Genomic DNA, 26,603 nt, shown 5'->3' on the forward strand with positions numbered 1-26,603 from the left:
AGTCCCACTGTTCATTGGTAAAATAATAACCCCAAGAGTTGGCAGTGGGTGGTGGTGACTCACTGCCTTCTTTCTTGTCTTGCACTGCTAAATTAGGGACAGCTAGTGCAGATAGCCCTCGTGTAGCTTTGCATGAAATTAAAAAACAAACCTACTATTCGGATACCTTATTCTTCCTTCAAGGGGATTTTGTGAACATTCATGATTATAATCATTTTAGTACAACTTCCTAGATATTACTGTATTCTCTTTTATTTTGGAAGGTGTTTAAAACTTAGAAAATAGTTATGTATTTAAGTTCTTGTATTATACATCTAAATGAAATTAATCATTTGAAATATATTTTATTTTTGACTTTTGTTAGTCTTTAGTAGAAAGCATATTTAAATTTAGATTGTTCAGATATTACTGTATATTGTTTTCTATCCATTTCCTATCAATTTAATCCAGTAACAACCACTTAAGGATGATTCTTCAGATAATTGTGAAACTGTTCATTACTGACTTTACAATTTATGGAAAACTAGATATCCTGATCATAATCTCCTAGTATAATGATTTTTTAAAAAAAGAACTGGAAGTAGTTTTATGTTTCAATTGAATAACTATTTCTCTTAGAATATTTTACAAATTTTTATGACTCAAAAGCTTTATGAAGGAATTGTTACATCCATTTTAGAAAATTGTAAACTTTAGTTATTCTTGACTCGCCAAGTTGTCTGCCGCTGGAACAGCTGTAAGTCTATGAATTTACAACATTAAAATCAGCAGTTTGATTCCCCTCTGTGCACTCAGCAGATAGTCAGATGTGGCTTTGCTATAAAACACACACACATACACACTCAACAAATTTGTTTTTAATATAGATATAACATTATTATAAGACTCTCCACAAAAAACACTAGTTGCTAGCATCAATAACAAAATTAATAGTAGTATGTTTCCAAATAAAGAAAGCTGTGAACTTTATCAACACTAAATTTGAGTATGTTATATTAAAATTATTTTGGAGCCTCACCACTTTGTTATTACTCACCACGTCAGCTCGTTCTCTGTCTGATAACTGTGCATCTTGAGGCCCCAGTGTATTTTCCATTACAAAATACTACATCTTAAGCCTCATATGTCTAAAACAAACATTCCTCCCTGCACATTTTTCATAATACATCTAGTATATAAGGACAGTAGTTTCCCAATATCTATTTCTACAGTACAGTTTCACAGAAATCCGTAGGCACTGTTTCCAGTGATTTGAGCAGTATGTCAAGATGATTGTGGTATACAATGCTTGAAGGGAAGATATGATTAGATGTTTTATCTTGATGAATTCATATCCTGTTGTCTATATACAAAGTCTTTGCTTCTTTGTGGGAAAAAACAATAAAAGAGCCCAAAATATTGGTCTGATAATAAGCAAAGTTCACCTTGACCTTTATATCCTCTGTTTCTTGATCCTCAACTTGCTTATGGTGTAATATCCAATGATGATCACGAGCCGTATTCATAAATTTCATGTTATTGTGTCTACCACTTTTGGAAATTTATTTCATTCGTTCACCAATAAAAAATGGGGCAAGAGTTGTTACAGTTATCCAGGTACTCGTACACTTTGCAAGAGGTTTTGCACTGGCTGAGCATACGTTATTAGATATTCAATTATATAAAGAAATGGTATCATAACAAATGCATGTTGTTGCAACATGTAACATCGTTTGGAACGTCTAATGGATTATTTTGTAAAAATAATGGCAAATCACAGTTGTTATAGGCTGTGTTCACATTGACACCAATTTTAGACCTAAATTCATATGCAACTTTTCAACAAATTCCATGACTAATAAATTGTATCCGTAACTTAATTAGCGTTGGTAGTTCAATGTGTAACTAGCTGAATAAATAAATAGCAGAATAGATGTAATAGCTTTAACTACTAGCACTTTAACTTTTCCGAATTTGAATGACTTAATCAACTACTGATTTCTTGTTATATTTATACTGTATCTTTGTTTTTTAGATACTCTTCTCGTATGTTTCGGCACCAGGTTTTCAGTTCGTTGAGGACTCGGGAGGGTCAGATACATTTTCAACTCTTCTGAACTATAAATTTCAAAATGGCAAATGTTACCGATGGTGTTGGCGACTAACAGCAATTAGTATAATCTTATATTCTTCTCTTGTAAACAATTCGGGCCATTCTTCATTTGGTCGTGTATCATCACAAACAAGTTCGAAATTATATAATTTGTTGACAAGATGTATTTATCCTTCTGTATTTGGCCCGGCATGGCCAAGCGTGCGACTTGTAATCTGAGGGTCGCGGGTTCGCATCCCAGTCGTGCCAAACAGGCTCGCCCTTTCAGCCGTGCGAACGTTATTATGTGTACCATAATCATTGGAAGCTATAACTGTGATTAACGCTTATTAACTGGGAAACTACAAATATTTAACCAGAAACGTTTATAAGTTTCGAATATTATAAACCATTTAGCTTTAGAGAATTAACTTCGGATGTTGGTATTTCTATGAGGACATCAGATATCTTCGTCGGGGCCCGGCATGGCTAGGTGGGTTAAAGCGTACGACTCGGAATCCGAGGGTCACGGGTTCGCATCCCCGTCGCACCAAACATGCTCGCTCTCTCAGCCGTGGGGGCGTTATAATGTGACGGTCAATCCCACTATTCGTTGGTAAAAGGGTAGCCCAAGAGTTGACGGTGGGTGATCATGACTAGCTGCCTTCCCTCTGGTCCTACACTGCTAAATTAGGGACGGCTAGTACAGATAGCCCTCGAGTAGCTTTGTGCGAAATTCTAAAACAAACAAACAAACCTTCTGTATTTATATGTAAACACCTTTTTTTAAAAAAAACTACAACGATAGTTTCTACATCTTCGTGCTAAAATAAATTAAATGTTTAATGCAGATGTCCTTATTTTTAACGTGTATATTTCATGGAGAGGCGCACTTAGCTCTACGAACATCACGTATGACGTAACAAATCTATTTTGGTTCATTTATAATTTGCAAAATTTTTATTTAAATAGCGCAACAAGCAATCTACAGGGTGGCCCGTAAGCCCCTACCCATCCATATGTTATTGTGCTATATTCAATTACCCATGTATTATGAAGTTGTTTCTTTTTTTTCAGAGAAATATGGCCGATGTAAGCCCATTTACACTTGAAGAGCGTTTTGTGCATAATATTATGCAGCGAGAATGAGGGACATACACTGGATACATAAGATATATGGATGGGTAGGGACTTACGGGCTACCATGTATAAGTCTGTCATTTAGTGGAAATATGTTTACATAACTAATGTAAAAATGTTAAGTTGATGGATCTTGGTACTCTGAGAGTTTTATGTGTTACTGCAATATTTTTTGGGCAGAACATATAAACTATAGAAAACAAAGAAACAAAGCAAAATTAAACAAGATAACCTCAATAACTTTCTTGATTATGCATATGCATGTTCTGAAACTGTATACAAACTAAACAAATGAGAAAAGATATAAAATTCCTGCAAAACTAAAAGTAGTTAAAATACATATATATCTTGTGTATCACACTGTTATTAAAAGTGAGACCATTATTTCTACTGGATGTTCGGAGTCGTTACTTGACGTTATATTTTCAAGCGACATACTGAAATCATCTATGAGATTGTTTTCTGCTCCTTTTCGAAATTGCATGCATTTATATTGGACATTGTCAAGTTCGAAAGTTCGGGAAATCCTTCTCAGATTCAGAATAATCAATGATTCGGATCATTATTTGAAGTTTGATGAGGAGTCTCAACCTCAATGTATCCATACAGTGTGATACAAATTCAACCACTCTTTACAGATTTATTAATCCCAACCCGCAAAAATACCCCACTTGCTTAAAAGTGATCCAGAATCTGGACTATCCAATAATGACTTTCCATTTTCTTTAACATTTTTTATGTACATCGGCCTACTAGTTTTCGAGACACATATAAACAGATCCGATTGCAATACCTCTCTGGGTCGAAAGTAATTAAACATTTCTTACTTTGTAGGTAAAGTTTGAAAAACAGGAGGAAATAGTGTTATAGACACAACTGGCCATTCTCGTTCGAGAATAGTGGAGGTTGCAGCCTTGAGATACCACATGAACTATCACTAAAATAAATTAACTGTTGATCGACACAAAGTCCAGCATTACAACCACTCCTTGTCCATGGACAGAATATGTATAATCTTAGTAGATTGATGAGGAACAAGAACCAGGTCAACATATAGACTGTTGACCGCATGTTATGCGAAAGCTACAGTATGCAGAATAAGAATTAAATTCTAGATAATTCTTTATGAATATATGGAAGTAGAAATGTGTCCTATAGAGATGTGGGAGGCCAGTTTAAAGTGGGCAGCATGGTTTACCTGAAAAAGCGAAGCAAGGTAAAGGAATGTGCATCGCAGTAGCACCTATTAGTGTTGAGATCCAGGGCTTGCCTTAGAGATTTGAAAGCTCTTGGATTTTGATTAAATTTATACGTTCTCCTGCTCATCTTGAGAATAATTTTCCTAATATTCATGCATGTAATAGAGCATACTGTAAAATGGAGGAGGGTAGCATACTCTATAAGTATAAAACAAATATTTTTTCTTTCATGTAACTAAACAATCAAAGTATTTAGCATAAAATAACTTATTAAGATATATTAGAGAGTGAAATAACATAACTTATTGAACAAGACAATGCGTTATTAAAGTTATAATATTTTTATATATTAAATGTACATTTAGGGAGGTACGTGCATCCTGGACGTACCAAATGTAATGTAATTGCACACAGTATATACAAGTATTTTTAAGAGGGGCGATCGTGTTCGTTCTCGGGTTAGGGTTAGGTTACTCTAATAAGATAGAATGTCTGGATATGAAAGTGTATTTGCAAGGTACTTTTATCCAGTTGCTTTTGCTGGTATTGGGGTGACTACTGTTGTAGTAGCAAATGCTGTTACACGTCGTCCAGCTATAAGTGGTATGAAATTTAACTTGTTATATTGACAGAGTTGTTTAACTGTTAATGCAATAACGAGTGTTGATACGTTTAATGCAATAATTAATAGTTCAAACGAAACGGTCGTGTATAGTCTACACTTAGCATAAAAAATCATACTTAGTGTCTCGCTCGGTTATGGACAATGTTATTGGTTTAGTGATAAGAGTATGATGACCGAAGCAAGAAAACTGTGGGATTATTTCAAACCAATGTTCCATCTACTTCAGGAAAGAAAATTTATCACTTCATTTTTTCCTTATGCAACTTGACCCAAATCATGTTTGTAAACATCTTAAGAAACTAATTTTTAATTTATCTATAATTACCATATTTAAAAACACAGGTTGGAATTATAAGTCGTACGTTTGTTCTCTGCCATTCAACAGATATTTATACTTTTCCCACTCGTTTGTTGTCGAATTGTGGTTTCTGAACGTGTGGATTCCCTTTTACTGACTTTTGTTATAGAGAGCTTTAAATAAAGTTAGAAGCGTGCAACAGCTCTTGTGTGAGTTTTTGTTAATACTGAAAGAAATGTATTTTTAAAGATATTTGTTTCCTTGTTGCATTTTGAATGTGTTATAGGAACTAACAGATGTGTTTTTGGGGAGATGGGCACTACATAAGTTCCTTACTTTGTTTTAAATGTAGTGGGGAAGGTTACTTGTCCACAGTCGCAAAAAGAGGCCATGGCGTATTGATCACTGTTTCAACGAGGAAAGCCTGTCATGTGCACCTTTTATAATAAATTATTTTTACAAGTAATATTAATGAAAATGCTTAATAAGATGAAGTGCATTATGTTGCATTGTGATAAAGGAAATTGATTTTTCTTGCCATGTTAAAACAGACATGTAACATTTTTTTGTTCTCAGGTTGTTGTGGACAATCAGTGTTGGTGTAAGAAATACTGGGCATGAATTTTATGCAAAGCTTGCATTATAACTGCTAGTCATGCTGAATGACCCTAATTTTATTAAAAGTCACATTTGAAGTTAAATTGGAATTCATTTATTGTCATTGTTACCTACAGTATGACTTCATTAGGACGTTCTCTGTCATGTGGGTAATATAAGGACAGATAGGTCTTATACTGCAACAGTAGTTTGAAATACTTGTATATTTAGGTGTAACATAGTTGAATTCGAAGTCAAAATCCAAACTCTTCAAAAACATGCTTTAAAAAAAATGTGATACTATTTGAAAATGAAAAACAGCTGCACATTATTGTTTTACCTTTTTAAGTTCATTATACTAACACAGATTAAGTAATGTTTGTGAATGTATCTCTTTCTGTTATCTTGGATTCAAGAGCATTACCATAAGTGTTACTGCATGAAGTGTTTTCTATTCTGACAACGTAATAAGGATGGTACATTACAATTTTTTTTTTTTTGCAATTGATACCTCGTCTTCAAAATATTAAAGCAGTTTTATATCAGTTGAGTCAAAGTACTTTGACCAGTTTACTGACTTAAGGGTTTCATGCTTTTAATTGGATAAGTGTTAAAAGTATATAATTTGGGGGAGAGTGCTTAGAAAAATAAAGCTAAGAATTTACTTATTGGATACTGAAGTTCAGGATTTTGTATATAGTCTGGGATAGATTAAGGGTCAATTGGGGCCTTGGGCAGTACCCAACTGAAAGTAAAATTTAGCCCACCTTATATTTTTCATAAAAATATCAATTAACTTTGTAAAATTTAACCAAGAAAAAATCAAACCCAAGCACTTATCCTGAGGCACTCCATTAGTAACAAAAACCCAGTTTGGACTCCACTACTAATTAATGACAACATGTGTAAAATTTTTCTCACTAATGAAATGGTAATTATTTAGTTTAATGAAATATTTAGTAACCTTGATGACATATAATCTGATGCAATTTTTGTAATGCATTCTTTCATTGTTTGGTAAATATAATGCAACAATATTGAACTGACATATTTCCTTGGTTACTGTACAGACTGTGTTCACTGGTAAGCCTAATTTCACAACTAGTGTTTGAATAGAAGTTCTGAAGCAAATGTAAGCTAATGAATTAGAGATGTACAATCTAATTTTCATTGTTTCACTGAACTGGCTAACAAATTAACACAGTCCGATATTTTATACACAACAGGTATGGTGAAGATTTTTAAGAAGCCTGAACATTTGTGATATTTATATACTTCACTATTCATTGTTCATATGAGATAAATTTTTGAATGAAATTTCCACTCCCTGCATGTAATAGCATGTGCAGTGCCAGTCTATGATGCAAACACCATTAGACCATACTCTTTCACCAATAAAAAAGGGACATGTTATTCACAAGCAGTACTCCAGTCGATTTTGTTATATCAAAATCTGCTTAATTTTCTTTGCACTCAAATACTTAGTTTTATTCCTTTTTTTTTTTCATTATTAAGAAGGATTTGTGCATATTATTTTAACTTTTAATTAACTTTCAAGATGTATTTCCTACCACCATGTTCTTTCTTTCCAGATTTTAAAATTGATTTCAATTGGAGATTCTGAGTATAATTCTTTTTTTACTATAATGTCTTTTCTTAATTAGTTTATGAAGCATTGGGATATGTTCCAGAGCTTTGATGCAATTTCTTTGATTAGAAGTATTCCCCATCATCATCATCAACACGTGTTCAGGGTTCGACAGTTCATTTAAATTTTGTATATAGGAAAATGACTTACCAGACCTACTGCTACTGAAAAGAAATATGTAAAGTAAAAATTGTTAACATTTTCCATGCATGTAGTTTTGCAGATCTTATTACTTCTCATTTCCATATTTCTGAAACCTTTAGAGTTTCATACATTTCTCTTATTTTCTTTAACTGGTGACAAGAGATACTCTTACAGTCAGCATCATTACCAACATTTTACATCTTGTTTGTTTTATTCCACATTCTTCATCTTGGGCCGAGAACTTCTGATGAGCCTGCCTAGTCTTTGACCAACTTTGATTAACTCTTTTCACAACCTGCCTTTCAGTTCTGGTTCTTCTATCCCTGACATGGGTAAGCAAAACACTTGTGTCAGGGACACTTGTTTCTTTACTTCAGTAGTTCCTGCTGAATCTCAGCTGAGTTTCTTGTATGCGTTTCACACTCATAAGATTTTTGTTTCTTGCCAGAATGTTGAGTTATTGCAATTTTAAGCACTTTTCTATGGCCTGTGGCTGGAGATTTTCATATTTGTAAGTGCTTCTATCCTTTGAATATCTTCTTTCGGCTCAGAAACGTTTCTTCTTCTTTGGCTCTCATTTACTGTTAATATTTTACTCTTCATACTATGATTTCTCACCTTTTTCTTTTGCTATTCTTTTAACCTCATCTTCCGAGGCTCTTCTTTGTTATCCAAACAGCTTTATTGGGGAAGATTGCACTAATGTTTTTCATTCTGCTGTGTTTTCTTTCTCGTACGTTTCTCAATTTATTTGTTTTTATTTGTGGTATTTGCTTTATCAGACTTCCTTATTTAATTTTTGCTATTTAGTTTCTCACAGATTAATATTGGTGATCTTCATTTGGTACCGAAGAGGTCAGTTATTGTGGGGCTTGGTGGTCAGTTGTATCTGGAACAATTCATTAGCATTGTTTCTGTGATAGCTTGGCCTCTTGTGCATTGTACCTCTGTGGACTTGCATTGCAAAAAGCCCTTGGATCCTACTGACAAGGAAATACTTGCTTATGATATCTCTGCTTTCCAGTTCTTGATCTCTCTTTTCTGGGCTTATGCCAGCAACATTTGGTTGTTGGCTTTCTATGTTGGGGGATCTTTGAATTTAGTGGTAGATCAGTTGTTGTTATCCAAACAAAATATATTTGAGAGAGTAGTCCTTATATCTCCCAGTGTTTCTACAATTTTTTTTTTTTATGCTGTGGGATCTCCTAATGTATTTGTGACTACTTTCTTCTGTACTAAATTTCCACATTTCTTGCTCTCCAATTCCAGTCTCCTGTATGGAGTAGTCCATGGTCTTTCTGTATGTTTATCTTCATTTTCAACTTCTAAGGTCAATGTCTTTATTCTAACATCTATTTTGAGATTATTCTCACTGCTATCTTTGGCTAATTTGGTTGGGATTTCAGTTTCTTCACCTCTTGGCAAAGCTGAGAGTCTCGGACATCTTATCTTTCACCACGTTGCTCTATATCTTCATCTTAACGTGATTCTCTTGACTGCTTCCTTGCCAGACAAGTTATTTTTCTTAAACTATCCATTATTATTATTATTATTTTAAATTTATTTGCTCTTGTCTGTTATCCACTCTTACAGTTTATCACTACCAGTGGATGATTTATTGTTTCTGGTCTATTTGCCACTCTCTTCCTCTAAGATGTTCAACAGTTCCTTATTTCTCTCTCTCTCTTCTCTCTCTCTCATTTTAGGGTAGACTGTTTCTCTTTACTGGTTACAGAATGGCATTTTTTAACAACCTCTTGTATTTTCCTTGGCTAAACTGTCCTCATATTTTGCTTTAGTTCCTGGAATTTTAACTTCCATTTGAACAATTATTCTTCTTTCAATTTTTCTTTTAAAATGTATTTTATTGTTCTTTGTGGGAGATATCACTGATATGTTTGCCATGGCTGCTTTCTGTACTCCTTTACCACAGGGACAGGTTGATTTTTATTCTGAGACTGCTCTCTCCTTCCCCTTAATTTGGGCTGCTTGATAAGGCAATTTCAAACTCTGCTTCATTTGTTCTGTTATCTTGATCATACTGCTTCTTTGAGTTAATAAAGTTTTCTTTTTCTTTCATGATTTATGACCCACCTGTCTGGTTGGATTAAACAGCTCATCTTTCTTATTTATTCCTTTACGAGAAATGAATTTGTTTGTCTTTTTTTACATCACCTTCCTTAAATTGCATCATCTTATGAATTCACTTCTTTTTGGCTGTTGGTGTTCTCTGGATAAGATATTGCAGGCAGGGATGTGGATAACCTCTGACAAGTTTGTGTCACATTACTTGCATCCCATTGCAGTTTTTTTTTTTGCAACAAGGTTTCGATGTTATTCAGTTACTTACTTCAGTCTTTTGATTTAAGGGTTGATGAAATCCATCACATTATCAGGGTTACCTTCCATTTCTTGCTTAATGACCACAGTTGAGACTTGTTTCTCTACAAGACTACTGTAGCAGCTTATGTATTTTATCATCTAAGTTATATTTTTACTTTGAGTTAAAATAAACAACAAAACTGTCCCTATTCATGGTAACCTATTGCACAGTTTCTTAATACAGGCCTTCTGCAGGTTTTACACTTGTTTGGTCCATGCACTTCACTGATGTCCTTCATTGTGTAAATTCTTTTCCTCCCATTTTCTTCTTGTGGGTCAAGGTAGGAGGACTCAATACCAAATATAGCTTCATATTTGATTCATAGGAGTGCAGTTATTTTTTCAGTTTAATACTATAATATGAGCAGAAACAACAACAATAAAGAATATTCCTGTAGCAATCAAAAACAGATTCCTTAGTTACTCCTGTTAAATGGCCAATACCTGCATTGTTTCTGGCTTCTGCATTGAGTCAATATTGTTACTGATCCTTTGTGTGTGTTTTTTTTTTTTAAATAGGGTAAAATTCCTAACAATAAATGTCTGACTTTTAATAATTTTTCCAGTTAGTTGGTGATTAACTGATTAAAACTTAAATACTTCTGAAAAGGTGAAATACTTTTATTCTGTTTACATTATACCATCAAAGGAAATAGTTTGTTAATCATACTTTTCAGAGACATTCACTATTTTGTATCTAGATTAGGGGATAATATCACTAAGATGCCTGTATACTATAAATATTCCACTAAAAATCTTTTTGTAATGAATTCAGACATTTCTTGGTGCTTGTTGGAGCAGCCATTCATTATTGTTATATTTGTACAAGATGGAAGAAAATGTTTATCAATAGTACTATTGTTCAAAGACATGCACAATTTTGTAACAAAGAGACCAGGTGCACTAAAACCTTTTATCTGCTTATTAGAGTCAGTTAACATGTTTATATAGTGTGGTTGTGATTACTGCAGTATTTTTTCCCACCAAATATAGGCCTGTTTGCTTGTTGTTTACATCTACTTCTGCTGTTTGCCATTGTAGCTTCTGGTTAGTTTGCTAGTGTCAGGTTTTTTATTGTATGGATTATATTCTTTACAGTAGGTGCCTGTGACTTGTTGGTTGGCAATAAATTTCAAAAGTAAAACATGCACATTCCACTTGTTTTAATATATTATTTTAAAACAAGTTAAACATTTATACATGTTTTATTACACTGTTGGTTATCATAGTTGTATCCTAGTTGTGTTTTAGGTTATAATTATCTTGCATACAAATGATTAAGATATGCAGCTCTTGAGCTGGTACTATTATCTAACAAAAATGGTTGAATAGACTGCATATCTTACCTGTTACAACCCTAGTGCTAAAATTTGTAAAGATGATTTTCTTGGATACACACATTTTTTCCTATTTGAAAAGCCAAGATTTGAGGTTTGACATGAAAGATCTAAAGTTTAATTCCTACTGAAAGATTGAAGTTCTAAGCTGATTGTTTAGCTGCAAAAGGCAGATTGAGTTCTGCCTTTTTTAATGAGATTTCTAATTAAGAGAAAGAAAGCTAATGCAATTTTGTGTATTACAAGATCCCCTTTCTGGTTTCTCTGAAGTTAAGAATTACAGCTAACTTGATACAGGTGTGTGGATTTAGGGGTTTGGACAGTTACTATGGTTTTTTTTTTTTTAGTTTCAGTTGTGGAGTGTATAGGTTAGAAATACAAGACTTAAATATGAGTAAAAAAAGGTGTAATCTAAGAAAGACAAGATTATTTTTCATCAACAATATTATTTATTTAAATTTAGAAATGAGAAATAAGATGGTGTATCTGTATGTATACTCTTAGTTTAACATCTTTCTAAGTTTTATTGGATGGCTTTAGTTTTGCTTTTGGTATGGTTATGATTGCTGTTATCTCTTGTTTTTGAACTACTTGATGTTTTTTTTCTTTATATATATAGGCATACAAAAGCATATTATTAGCTTGGGAGTTGGTGGTGTACTTGGGGAGATGTTTTATCACTACCAGAAACGTATTAATGCAGAGAGAGATGCTATCATCAGACATTACATTCAACTTCATCCTGAAGACTTCCCAGAACTAGGTAATGTGAGAAACTTGCTAATATTTCCTTATTTTATCCTTTATTCAAATGCAATGAGGCACATGTAGCTTTGCTTTACATAGGTATATTATTTCTCTAATGAGTTTATTTCTGAACATGGCAGTGTGTACACATTTTTTCCCATAATGACGTGTGTTTTCTGTAACCAGATCATCTGTGAACATGAAGCCACATTGCAAAGTTGCACATCATCATGATTTTCCTATATCCTGACCTTGCACGTGTTTGAAATGTCACAGGATTCCTTCCAATCATTGTAAAAGAAGAAAGAATATGGTTTAATGAAGCGTAAACATGGTTTGAAATATCATTGAAAAGGTGTTACTTTCTGCATCAGTGTTTATAACTGATCTTAAGGTTGTAGACTTGTGCATGTTATGATGCCAGAACATTTGCTGACAACTGATGATCTTTAGTTCAGTAGGTGAGAAATAATGGTGATTACTGATTCTTGCACTCATTGAAAATCCATTAAGTTTGGACCACTTAATTCGTGTTGGTACATTGTAGGTAATAATCATTTGTAAATTGACCAAGATCACATTTTTCCAATCGTATGTCGTTCTGTTCATTGTGTGAGGTTCAGCATTCATTCGCTAATTGAATTGGACTTAAATGGGGAATGTCTAAAACTGATAAAGCTAGTACATGATTGTTACAATGTTACTCCTATTAAAATGCAGCTTTTCCAATATCCATTAAAACTACAAAAATAAGTGCCAGTGATTCTTCTTTGTCCATAAAAGCATTAGTTTGATTTTTTTTTATTCAGTTGCTCTAGACACTATTTGTCTCGTGATACTCTCTACATACATCAGTGTGCCCTATATTCTAGTATTGTATATAAGTGCCTCATGTTTCTCCTGGTTGTTGTTATTGGAGTTGAGAATTTCATCACCTTCTACAAAATATCATAGTTCTATTCCTAATCATCCATACTAATCCCCTAACATTAGCTCCTTAGAACATTATTACTCAGAATGGATTGTCTATATCCAAGGTTTCCAATGCTTAGTTAAATCAATAGCAGTGTCTATGATTATTGGATACCTTTTTATCAAATTTTCTCAACAAAGCATCATTAATTGGTTTCATAGTATTACAATTGTTCAGATATTGTATTATCTAGTTTATTTTTGTGATAATAATAATTAAAATGTGTTTTTCCTTTGCAACAAGCCAGTTATGGTATGGATTTCTGGATTATTCTTTCTGATATGGAGGTGATTTAGGGCTCTTCTCTTCCATCTTTGATATCTAGCATCACACAACAATCAGGGGAAGGGGCATATCTCTTGGTTAACTGTCAGTGATTTTATTTGTAATGATAGGGAGATGTATTTGAATCTGTGGTAGCCCTTTCGGGGGCTCCAAACTGCAATTAAGGATGATCCTTGATTTTTGGATAGTCTTTAGATTCATGTTTTCCTGTGCCTTCTTTAGGCTGGTGAATTTTCAGCTCCCTTGTGAAACATTGGTAAGTTTTTGCAGACTCTCAGCATGGGGGTCCTTGGTTTGATTTCCTTGGGTGGACATGGCAGATGGCCCAAAGCTGCTTTGCTTTAACAAAACTTGCCTTACCTCAAAAATGCTGTTCCAATCAATGATGATCAATACAGCCTTTGTATGACCCATGGTGTGTGATGTTTTGGGCTTTTCCCCAGTTGCTTTTGAGCCTGTAACTTAATGGATAGCTGGAAGGTCTAGTAGTTATTTTTGTTTTTCATACTGGAAGGCTTATTTCTTAGTTATGTGAAGGGATGGTTAGGCCTTACGTGACACATCAGATCTTCACGTTTTAGCCTGTTACTACCAAATAGAGGAATTTTTCAGGCATTAAAATAGTGCATTTGTCCTTTACATTTCATAGTTATAAGGTGAAGTCTGTAGTTCACCTATATACGTTTATATCCCATGATAGGACAAGGTCTATGTACTTACAACTCAAATTCATTCCACTTTATTAAAAGACTCAGAATATCCTGTTTCATTTGTAATGTGCTTGATCCCTTGTTAGCCTGCATTTTTACATTCCTCCAAGTTGTTGGAGTCTCGAATTTCATTAGGGCCTACAGGGGTCATAGTTCCACCCCATTCATCAGTACCAACTTCTGATATCAGCTTCTCAGTACTCTCGTACTTAGAATGAATTTTGTCTGTACCTTAGGTTTACACTGCTAAGTGAAGTCACTAGCAGTGTGTATGGTTATTGGATACTTTCAGAGGATGGAGGGGTTTTGTTCCAAGAATTTCTGGATGTGTAATAATCTTTACTGTCGGTCTAGGATCTCTGCTGGGTCTTGGGTGACAATTGGTTATTCAGTTCACAACTTCACTACTTACCCACCTAACCTCTAGGATTCCATTTCCCATTGATCATTGGGATTTGGAACATAATTTTAGGGTTATCTGAGTTTGGTTTGGTCTAGTTTTCAGAATTTTTATTTCTGTCAGTTGTTGGGTCTATAGAGGATATGGGTGCCCAGTCATCAGTCTTCCTTGTTTATGTCACCTATGTTCTCCAAGGTTCACAGTGTACTCATTCCTCAATCTATGTTGATTTTTTTTTTTTTTTAAAGTGGGATTGTAGATGTCCAGCTTGGTCATAATTGGCTTCTATCTGCAGTTTGCTTTAGCGATGGAGTCCCATCACTCTTATCATTTGTGGTGCACAAGGGTCACCTCCTGCAATTCTGAGTTTTTTTATTTTCCTAGGATCCTACTCTGTGATGAGTGAGTGTTGCCCAGACAAGTGTGCTTTTATCAAACCAATTCTACAACAGCAATCACCATTTTACTATAATTACTACCAGTTACAATAGACTTTGTATATATATTAGGTGTTCCATAAGACCATCTAGGAGCTCACCTAGAGTTATTACCACACTATGCAACACCTTCCATTCATGGACTATCATAAGTAAAGCTGAAGGGGAATCCTGTCCATCCCTGTTGATTCTCTCACCCCACCCAAAATTCTACCCTGCCTTGTTTCTAGTCACTGGGATGGTGGACAAAGGTTCTTCCTCCAGACTATTAGAGTGAATTTTTCCATTCTCTGAAAAGAGAGCAAAATTGGAGGCCCTCCTATGCGAGTTCCTAGGTGTCTCTTTTTTTTTTCCTAAATGTCAGTAAGAGCTGTACCAGCCTGTGGGGAAGTCTACTTGTAATATCAGTTGAGATTTGATGCTCTGCTATCTGGCTGAGGTGGGCATAGCCATTGTTTTTTTTTTGACTGATGTCAGTTCACTACATTGTTCATTGAAGGTGTCTACCTTCTCCTTATAATTCTAAATGCAGAGTGTGGTGTGTTCCAGATTCCTTGGTTGAGCACAGTTCTACACCCTCCCTATAATTCTAGGGACAAGTGAAATGCTTCTTGCCCACTCAGCTGGGGAGTGAGATTGAATGTTTTTATAATTTCAGACTGGATGAGTTCTGTTCCTTTGTTTTACTGCAACATACACAATCCTGTCATTTTAAGCCTGAGGTGTTGTCTTTAGGATTTCAGGTGGAGGAGGAGGTTTGTCTGCTTCAGTGTTGCTTACTTTCTCCCTGTGATTTTAGTGGCTTGGAACATATCATTCTAATGACTACTGGTTGAGATTCAATCAATTGTGTGTGTGTGTGTGTGTGTGTGTGTGTGTGTGTGTGTCTATGCATATGTAATGTGCATGTGATGCAATTGCATTACCCACCAATGTGAGATATAGAGACCAGGACCCCTAAATTTTAACACCAAGTAGTGTAATCTTGGCTACCTGGATGGAGCTACCCTATAGTGGTGATCACTTGTACAGTTCCATGTGTGATACAGAAACTGAAGTTCAGAGTGAAGAGCATACCTGTTTTTGATGTAGTTTGGTTCCCTCCACTTGGTTACCAATTTTATTTTGGTATGCTTGTAATATATGCACACAATGTTTGTATGGATAATACCATACCAGCTATCATACCTTTTCATTGTGGAATTCTAGCCATAAGTGTCACCAGAGGTATGTTTTCATGTGTCAGTAGTCTGTAGTATCTGTTTCAAGAATGAGGAATAAGGTCTATGAAGGTATGGAAAGCAACTCTTTGGTAAATGTGGTACAGGTCTCTGCCAAAATAATGTGATCAAAGCTATTCCAGCGTGTTGTATCTGCCACAACCTGAACTCTAGGTATGAATCAATGAGGTTCTGTATCAGTTTTGTTTAGGTTCTATGTGTAAGTTGATGAGGATGGGTTGGCCAGTTTCTTATTGAGATGTTCCTAAAGATATTCATTAGCTTCTTCTCTGGGATTCACAGAGACCTGATATAAATCTTAGACAACATGTCTAGTTTCTTTCCTGGGTTTTATTGACCTAATCCAAATATCTTAGAACAACCACTACTGAGAAGTCCAGGCAAAATGTATGAGGCCTGTTGTCATCCAAGCATTAGTGTTTTATATTGTAGCTTTGTGAATATCAGGAAAGATGTTAGAAACCTTGTTTAGGATTTATATCAGGTTTCTGTGAAGTCCAGGGAAGAAGCTGGATATCTTGTTATATCTTCTTTAAAAAGTGTTCCAGTAGCATAAAACATTACTCCATCTTCCTAAAAAGAAGAAAAAAGTACCATCATGAATGGAACCCAATGAACAAAACATTAAGAGATTATCTGAAAGGATATGGTGTAGCTAATTTTCAATAAACACCATGTAGGTTTTGTCATAATATGAAATACCACTACATACCATGGTATTACAGCATCAGTACTTGACCATTAATTGAAGGCATTTGGACCAAAGGGTTCCTTCACTTTTTCCCATTGTGTACTGATGAGTCAAGGTTTACCAATATTGATACTTACCATTTTAATTTTGTTTGTGAGGCTTTTGGTGGCTGGGGTCTATTGTTCCTGCTTCCAGTGTCACTTGCTCTCTTGTAATGGCTGAATTTATTTTCAGATGATCTAGATTCTGTCGCTTTTCCTCCACCTTCTCCAGAATTACCTTCCAGGCCTCTACTGCATAATCTGCTAGGCCTATCTCAATTTTCTAAAGACTTCTTTGTGTAACTTATGACAGTCTTTCATGATGATCTTTTTGTCTTCCTGAAATCTGAGTGGGTACTTGCACCACTCTTCCTATATAGGTTTTAATTGTTTTTGCCTTAGCTTACCATCAGGTAGATTTTCTTTTGTATGTCATTTGCATTTCTGTTAACTATTCATTTTATTTCTTACCTAATTTTTAATTTTACTTTTACCCTGTTGACTCTCCCACAGGAAATGTTTACTTTCCACTACCTTTTTTGGTGTTCTGGTTATATTTAGTGTTTTTGGGATATCTCTTCCTCCTTCCCTCAATATTGGGGTGCTTGCCATCTTCATTTCTTTCACTTCTTATCTGGCCTCTTTTGCTGTTGAGAGATTCTAGGGTGGGACATTGCTGCTTTTTTACTATCCACTGCTAATAGGGACTGACAGTATATTCTTTTTCTTCCCTGGTCTGTTTCTTTGGGCTATTCCTGTACAACTAGCATTGCGTGGAGTATCTGTGATGCTATATTCAATTTTTTAAAATTGTTTTTTGGTTTCGTTTCGAGATGTTTTACACGTTTGGCACCTCTCCATCCTTTACCTGTCTTACCTGTGGGTTTTCTTTGTCTTCTGTGATTGCTGATTGAGATTATGGATTGGTATGTTTCTCCTCAGTCACTTCTTGGATTTTCCCAGTTACACATGTAGTCTTTGATCACATTTTGGTAGCCTGTTTCTGCATGACTGCTAATACTCATGATACTATTTTTTTTCAACATATCCTCCACCTGGACCATCCATTCTCTTCTTCAAATGCATTTAAAGAAGTTTTCTGTTATCCATGCCTTTACTTTACTTTTGATTTTCTTAATTTTTATCTTTTCCTCTTTGCCTGTGTGCATTTATAGTTCAACATAACCCCATGACATTAGGTTTATCACTTCCTCCTCCTCTTCTGGATTGCTTCTTTTCTCTGATTCTCATCTCCAAAGGTTGAGGGTGTGGTTTGATCAGTAGAAGGCTTCAGGACAATGGTCTCTAAATGATAGGTCTTATTACCTTTGCACCCAGTCACTTTCACCAGTCCACAGATGTCTTAGTTCACTCTCTTTCTCTTGTCTTGATTTGACTGGTTCTATTTCATTTAAACTTTTTGACATTGTGGCTGGTAAGGAAACTTGTTCTTTTTATGGCAAACAGTGGATTTCCTGGAGGGTTGTCTTCCATATGCTTTGGCATCATTACTGATTGATTTTTACAGTCCCTGCATCCCTTTGCCATAGGAGTAACCTCTCAATCCCCTAATTTTTGGTAGTTCTGCTCATCCATGTTGCTCGTGTTCACATATTTCTGATTGATGTTTTCTGGGGGGCACTGCTTTGGTGTTCTTGGCTGTTTCAGCTTGATTTCTTTTTCTTCTGCATTGATTTCACTAATCTATATTTTAGTGGTGTGTGTGTATTTATTTATGTATGTTTTTTTGTTTCATTCTATTTTTCACATTTATTCTTGGTGGAATCCAAATGAACTTTCTTTTCCAGTACATGTTGTGGGGTGCTTCATCATTTTTATGGTTTCCTTTTGTTGAATCCATTTTTCATGGTTTCCTTCCCTTACTCTATTTCTTTGTCTTACCTAAGTGGATTTGGATTGTGATTCAATTAGCTGTATATTCCTTGTCTCCTTCTTTCTGTCATTACTTTCTGGTATTTTCACTCCAATTATGCACCTTCCATTTTCTTCAATGCCTACCTGTTTGTCTATTGAAGATATTTCACCTGTTAAAGTGGGGCTGTATCTCATGTTTGTCTTCCATCTTTTGCTTTGGGTAACTGATTCTTCAGTGTTGGGATACCATCATCCACCTCTTGTCATTCTTCACTCTTTTGTGAGATTGTGATTTGGTAAGTTACATTTTAGTATATATTTTATTCTTAAGGGTATGCTCCTCTTTTTCTTTCTCGATCCTGCTCTGTGGTCAGTGGTGCCAGTCAAGGTGTATTTTACCTAGTCAAATCTGCACTGTAAGACTATGCCAACTTGTATATTATGATTTACGTGGCAGAAGGATCTACACTGCTCATATGGGATGTATCTCATGACATGTTTACTTCATTAGTTTACTTCCCAGACCATGCTCACCCTTGAACTACATGGATAAAGCAGAAGTGGGTAACTGCCCATCATTGTCATATATTGGATAAATCAGTATGGTCTGCTTTTCAAAATGGGGTTTTATGGTCAAACATTGTATTGGTTGAGATTTTCATTTTTCCATATTGTCCAACATGGTTCTTCTCCCCCTTTTCTTATCATGAAGTTTGAGAGTTCTTACCATCCCCCCCCCCTTTCCAAACACAAAAACTTTATACAACCATTGTTCTGCTGGCATAGATAAAATATCCTCTTCTATGTAACAATGGAGTGAGCCATCAAAATTGCAGTTCACCCCTTTAGTTGGGATCCCTCATTTTTCCCTATATGTCAGTTCCCAGTAGCTGGATTTTGCATTTAGAGCTGGTGTTATTAGCAGAAGTTCTTGCACCTGTATTATACATGTCTTTATTCCTGTATTCACTTATCCTTTTGTTACTCCATCCATGTTATCATGATGATTACTAAGGTTCTCCTTCCACTGTCCCTTAATGTTCTTATTATTCTGAGGATATTACTGCCCTTGGAAAAGTTCTTTTCACTTTGAATTTGGGTGAGATAGTTTGTAATGTAAACTATCATCTTTTCAATGCTAGATGTCTGGTTCTCTTATCAACCAGTCTCTCAATTTTACCATGTCTCTTCATGGGTCAGGGTGTACAAGATATCTGCTTGCCTCACAAACTTGAGGTAAAGATGGGATGTTTCTCTTTTCTGTATATTCATAAGACAACTTGTATGGGTATTAAGATTTAAAGTACAAAGCAACATTTTGACCTTCTTAGGTCATTTTCAGGTTAACCTTTGTTATCCCAAAGATGACCGAAGAAGGTTGAAATATTGTTCTGTACTTAAGTTTTACTACCCATACAATTTGTCTTATGAATATATTGTAATTTCATGTGGGTTTCTTTTCATCATGGATTCTCTTTTGTACCCCCACATGTGGTTGGGTTTTGGATTGCAATTTATTTGGTGCTGGTAGGATCCTCTTTTTACTCTCACAGTGATGCTGCTTCCCAGCAGTTTGGGTTTTGCTTTGTAGGCAACTTTCCTTTGATATGATTCTCTCCTACCCTCACATGGATGTCACATCTGGTTGCTGGGTGTTATATTGTAGTTCGTTACTTTTAGTATGATCCTTGTTCTATTCCCATGTGGATGTTGGTTCCCAGTGGCATGGATTTGCAATGCATTAACCTCATAGTCTGTCATGGATGTCACATCCTTTTCATCTTACTTTTATGTTATCTAGGATTGAGTTACATATCGTATGGTTCATATCCCATTCTTGCCATGGTTCTCTCCCATTTGGATGTGTTCTTCTGTCTTTTCACCCCCCACTGTATGACATCTTTCCTTAATGAATGAAGAATTTATCTGATACAGAAGTGGTGTGATTTCATATGAGGATCTTCTCTTTGAGGTTGTTCTTCAGATTTTTTTGGTGGATGCTGCTTATTTCCCCTTACACTGGTACCTCCACCTTTTCAATGCAAGTTTCTAGCAAGTTACATGAGAAGAGAATATATCAGAAGTTAATTTTTCTATATTGAAAATATATTTCCAAAGTACAGGGTAGCCCGTAAGTCCCTATCCATCCAAATGTTATTATGTTATATTCAATTACGCATGCATTATAAATTTTCTTTTTCAGAGAAATATGGCCGATGTAAGCCCATTTACACCTGAAGAACATTTTGTGACAAGTATGTTGCATAATACGAGGGCTGTTAAAAAACAAAACAAAAAAAAAACGCGGACTGTTTGAATTGCACGGCTCCAGTTGGTTCCAGGGGAATCCGCTTGGTGTCGCTAGGTTCGCACAAATCAGGTGATTACGCCATTTCCCGATTGCAGATATCTTCATTTGTGTATTAGCTACGCGGTTTTAAGTGAAGTGCAATTTTTTCGTTTGTCGGATTTCAGAATGAATGACCTGAAGGAGCAACGACTTGCTGTGAAATTTTGTGTTAAACTTGGAAAATTCGGACTGAAACTTTTTGCTATGCTTAACACTGCTTACGGTGATGTTGCTATGAAGCGTACAGCATGTTTCAAGTGGCATGAACGTTTTAAGTATTGTCGACAGTCCATTGAAGATGATGAGCGTCATGGACGTCCTTCCAAGTCAACTGACAATCCACACGTCGACAAAATCAACACTCTGGTGCGGGCAAATTGACGTCTGACTGTCAGGGAGCTTGCTGAAGAGTGTGGGATATCAGTTGGATCTTGTTACGAGATTTTGACCGAAAAATTGAAGATGCACCGCGTTGCTGCGAAATTCAGCCCTCAGAACTCGTGAGGTTTTGGCCAAACACTCGATCACTGTTCTTCCCACCCCTACTCTTGACCTTGCTCCTTGCGATTTTTCTTGTTCCCCAAACTCAAAAGACCCTTGAAAGGAAGAAGATTTGAGACGATTCCCGAGATTAAGGCAAATGCGACGAAGGAGCTGGAGGACATTACAAAAGAAGCGTACCAGGACTGTTTCAACAAGTGGAAACACCGTTGGGATAAGTGTGTGCATTGGGGAGGAGAGTACTTTGAAGGGGTCCCAGACCTGTAACTTCTAAATAAAGTACATTTTGTTTTATGACGTCAGTTCGCGTATTTTTTGAACAGACCTTGTATTATGCAGCGAGAATGAGGGACAGCACACAGATACACTCCATACATGAGATATATGGATGGATAGGGACTTACAGGCCACCCTGTACTTTCCTCTTCTTGCAATTACCACCATTTTTTTATTTTCTGCTAAAATTCAAGATAAATTTGGTTGAATCAAATAGAGGGAGTTGCTTGTCATGGGGGTGAAGAATTTTTATTGGTGGAGGATTGTTGAATGATGAATTACATGCAAAGTGCATTAGAATTAGTCAGTTCCAAGATGGGTGGGAGCTTCCAGACTTATCATTCAAATGTATGTTTTATGTACAGAGGGCAGCACTGTGCACTATAAATATTGGAAATAAGTTTTCAGTATAGTGAATTATGACATTCAGTATGTAATGGTAATATATTTACTCTGATTGTCCACTACTAATCAAAACTCACTAAAAATGGAGATATTTTAAATTGTGTAGTTTTGGACTTGTGTGGTGTGCTAAGTTTTTGTGAATGCATTAGCTTATACATGTTTCTGAAAGGTTAATCACTTCTTCATACACAATTTTAGAGTAGCATGTTATGATGTCAGTTACAAAAATGTCTCCTTTTTATTGATGATACTGTAATATGTACAACATTCTTTAAGTATTGTTAAAGATTACGTACGACTACAATCAACAGTGTCTCTTAAAAGAGATGTTTCATGCTCTTCACTACTGGGGTCTTTGTATTGGTTCATTTTACTGCAATGTTTAAGATATTTGTATATCATTGTGGGGTATTATTATTTATTCTCCTACTTGTAAAAGACTAAAATAATCTTCAAAGCTAAAGTTTTTAAGAATGCATAGTTTTAATCCATGAGCCAAAACCTTTTCTACATCATTCAAAACGTGTAGAAAAATGAAATATTACACAATCAAGCTTTTTTTCTTTAAAAAACAAACTTTCTTAACTGTTGCCTCAAACTATTTAGCTTAACCAACTGCTTATCTTTATGTTGTACCAAAATCATAGTTTCATATATCATTGAACTGTTTTAAATGCATTAATTACCCCACATTATTTCCAGTACCTAATACTTGGGTAATTTGTCTTAAGTGATTTTACCAATTACTTTTTAATTTCAAAATTACATAACTCAATGTGCATTTTACGATATTGGCTCGAGTAGTGAAACTTTAAGGAAACTAGGAATTACTTTTTAATTTTACATTAGTTCAAGAACAATAGGTGTAGTTTATCTTTTGGTGATTTTAAATGTATTTTATGTGCATTTTTGAAGAGTTCTTCCAGATTTACTGTACTTGTATTTAATGACCTCTGCAATAGATTTATTTATGGAAAATCTCTAGACCGTTGCATGCTTGATAAACTATCACCCTCGTAGTATTGGAGCTAAGTGAGGAAAATCTGTCAGTTGAAACTCCTGCCCTTTTAAATTATTAATAGGAAAATGAATAATAATTAACTTATGAAACACAAACCAGTGTTTATAATTTTGACATTACATATACTCCAAAACCAAAATTACTACAAAGTATAAAATACACCAAAAACATCACTTAAAAAAAGTACTATAAACCCACTTTCATATAATGGAAATCTATCTCCCTTGGTCATGAACTTTTATAATAAACTAAGTCCATCATCAGATGAGAATATAACAGGAAATTTAGACTTCTGAATAATGCATTTTAATGTGTGGACAGAACTAACCACATTTATTTCAGGTCTCAGTTTGCAAATTAAAATAGTTGTATGAAAGGTCTGTTCATGACTGGCTTTTGCCAGTACAATGGTCAGTCTATGGATTTACAATGCAGATGAGCTTGGCAGACAGCCCAATGTTTTTGTGTTTTCTTGTAGCAAAGCCACAGACTGGCCTTTGCAAGGATCTTGAATAACTTAGAGTGAACAAGATATTGTGATCTCTTAGGGCATGTTCTAATATATTTGACTTAGCAAGTGATTTGAAGTTGATGTATTCTTTCATTTGTGTTAATATTTTTTGTAGAACCAATAGAGCCTTGGATAGCAAGGACAAGTAAATTTGAGCTACTAATGATAGCTGTTACCTGGGTCTTGAATTTAAATAAAGTGGGTGATGTTTAGGTTTAAACACAAACACCTTAATTCTCTTGGAGGGTATACTCTTCAGAGAACCTGTTTTCAACTGATTCTTATTAATTAACAAATATTTACTCCTAAGAGGCAAACTTGTGACTAAAGGATATTTTAACATGCTAGTGTAGGATTTATTATATGAAAACTGTGCTTATTTAAATAAGTATGAAGCATTCTGTTCATCATAAAACATAAACTTATTTTTGCATAAAAGTCTTTTAATGTTGATTAATTTTTTATACATAACATTTTACATGTAAAATGTTTAAGTGCATTAGAATCAGTCAATTCGAAGATGGGTGGGAGCTTTGAGACTTATCATTCCAAATGCAAGTGTTATGTATAGATGGCAGCACATGTAAAATGTTTTAAAGCCACCTTCAATTCATGTTTTAATTAAAAACCTATGAAATAAAGCTCTCGGAAATAAACTATAAACTTATGAATGATTTTGTATGTTAAAATTTCATGTTAAAATTCTCCATTTCTAATAATTAGAGTATTTAAAAATGTTTATGTTCCACAGTAAACTTTATCTAGTGTGTAGGTATTTAAGAAAGTGGGTAGCTTGATCAGAGTTCTTAACGAAGAGGAAGGTATTGTCAACAACCCAGGTGGTAAAGAGGTTTCAACTGCTTCAGACAAACTTCCATGTTTGTTTCATGAAAACATGAAAAGTTGGCTGACAAAATTCTTAGTTTCAATAATATACATTTTGAGCTGAACACTTCCTTTGGGGTTATTATAAACCAATTCAGCACCTGATTATTGTCTTTTCTCAAGATGTATTTGTGTGTAGTGATTTTAATGGTCCAAAATATATTAGTCAAACTTCAACTGTTGATTTTCATCAATCAACTGTTGTTTGGTGGATATTGAGTTGTGGTAAGTCTTCAGAACATCAACTATAGACAACCAGCCAAAACATGATTATAGTTCCAGTGTGTAATAGTATTGATCATATGAGACATTCTTCTTTATGAAATGTTTGGTAAACCATAAATTATATCTAAGTGACATCCTAATGCTTTAATATTAAAATACTGTTTTTCACTAAGAATATTTTCTTTTAATATTTATTAAAAACTTGCAATTTCCCCACATTTGGTGCAATGATAATGCATGTAAATAACTTTATCTCAAAGTGCAACACTCATTCCTTTGTCTGAGTTAGAAATAATAATGCTAGTGTGTTTTTAATTAAATTCTATTGAGCTTTAAAATCTTCAACACATGATTACAAAAATTTTTGTATTCATTTTGATAATTGCTGAACCCATTCATAGCTGTACAACTGAGTCCTTAAAATACTGAAATATTAACCAGACTTATTACAAATGGTTTGATATGATAATTTTTGCAAAAAAAAAGGAAAAATGTAAAAATAGTACATTTAAAATCTTTGAAATATGAACTACATTTTTATTTCTCAGATAATTGTAAACATTTAAGTATTTTTTTTATTTTAAAGTTTCTCTCCTATAGGTCAACATGTGATGGTATAAATGTTAAACTGAATTTTGAAATTAAACAATGTCAGTTAATTTCTGTACAAGACAAACTATATAACCATTCAAAATACTGATAAGTTGTGTATTTAGATTTTTATGCATTTAAAACATAGAACAATAAGATTTTGGTATAGGTCAGAAAAGGACTTAATTTAACAGTTTAAGGGAACAGTTAGGTCATAATTATTTTGTTGGATAAACCTGCTAGTGTAATATTTTTCTTGGTATGCTTTGGATCATGTAAGGAATTTTTAACACATGGTTTAAAATTTAGTATTTGTAATAAGTACATTGTAATATCAAACATTCATCTCGAAAGAAAGGATGTTCCTCATTAAATGTTAACTATGTTAATAAATCTTTTTTTTTTTATAGTACAAGATATCAAGCTGTTTCTTTTAAAGATACTAATAGTTAAAATATGTTATACTGTTCTTACTGAGTCAACAGAATTACCTTGCATTTATTTTTAACGTAAAGTAATTTTGATTTTATATTATTATTATTAAAGTTTTATAAAGCTGCTTTTAACTAAGACGACTTGAAATTCAGATTCGAAAAAAGTCTTTTTTTTTTTTTCTTGTGAGAGGGTTTTATTTTAATGTAAATCACCCTGGAAGATAGGATAGTATTAATATTGTTTTATTATATTGTAAAATTGTGGAATTATGTTACTAAAATTAATTTTGAGTCAAAAGTCATTAGGTCTTGTTTCTTTTTCAGAACCTAAGAAATACAAGGACGTTTTCGAACCTTGGCTCCCAGTTCGTTGATTTACAGCGTTTTAAAGCAAATTAGAATTGGCTTTAAATAGCTTAACGAATTCTTTAGCCTATATCTGTCTACCTTTATTCTATCAATTAGCAAAGTTAGGGTTACGTCTAAAGACTGGAACTTGCCAACCTGAACAGTTAGCAATATTTATACGATGAAAATAAAATAAAGTCCAGTAAAAACAGAAA

The 26,603-nt window shown here is 34.4% G+C and overlaps 1 protein-coding gene across 1 annotated transcript; it reads left to right on the top strand.

The window, feature by feature from the left end:
• The first annotated feature begins 4,771 nt into the window (after positions 1–4,771).
• ND-B14.5B (NADH dehydrogenase (ubiquinone) B14.5 B subunit) lies at positions 4,772–26,603 on the top strand. The gene is made up of 3 exons (XM_076495734.1): positions 4,772–5,013; positions 12,061–12,204; positions 26,365–26,603. Exons 1-3 carry the CDS (start codon positions 4,899–4,901, stop codon positions 26,412–26,414), a joined length of 309 nt encoding a protein of 102 aa, XP_076351849.1. The 5' UTR covers positions 4,772–4,898; the 3' UTR covers positions 26,415–26,603.

The sequence above is a fragment of the Tachypleus tridentatus genome, chromosome 3, assembly GCF_004210375.1.
Source record: "Tachypleus tridentatus isolate NWPU-2018 chromosome 3, ASM421037v1, whole genome shotgun sequence".
NCBI classification, from domain to species: domain Eukaryota; kingdom Metazoa; phylum Arthropoda; class Merostomata; order Xiphosura; family Limulidae; genus Tachypleus; species Tachypleus tridentatus.

Coding starts and splice junctions, on each gene's coding strand:
- ND-B14.5B (XM_076495734.1), top strand. CDS start 4,899: ATGTCTGGATATGAAAGTGTATTTGCAAGGTACTTTTATCCAGTTGCT. Junction 5,014..12,060: donor ACGTCGTCCAGCTATAAGTG/GTATGAAATTTA, acceptor TTATATATATAG/GCATACAAAAGCATATTATT. Junction 12,205..26,364: donor TGAAGACTTCCCAGAACTAG/GTAATGTGAGAA, acceptor TTTCTTTTTCAG/AACCTAAGAAATACAAGGAC.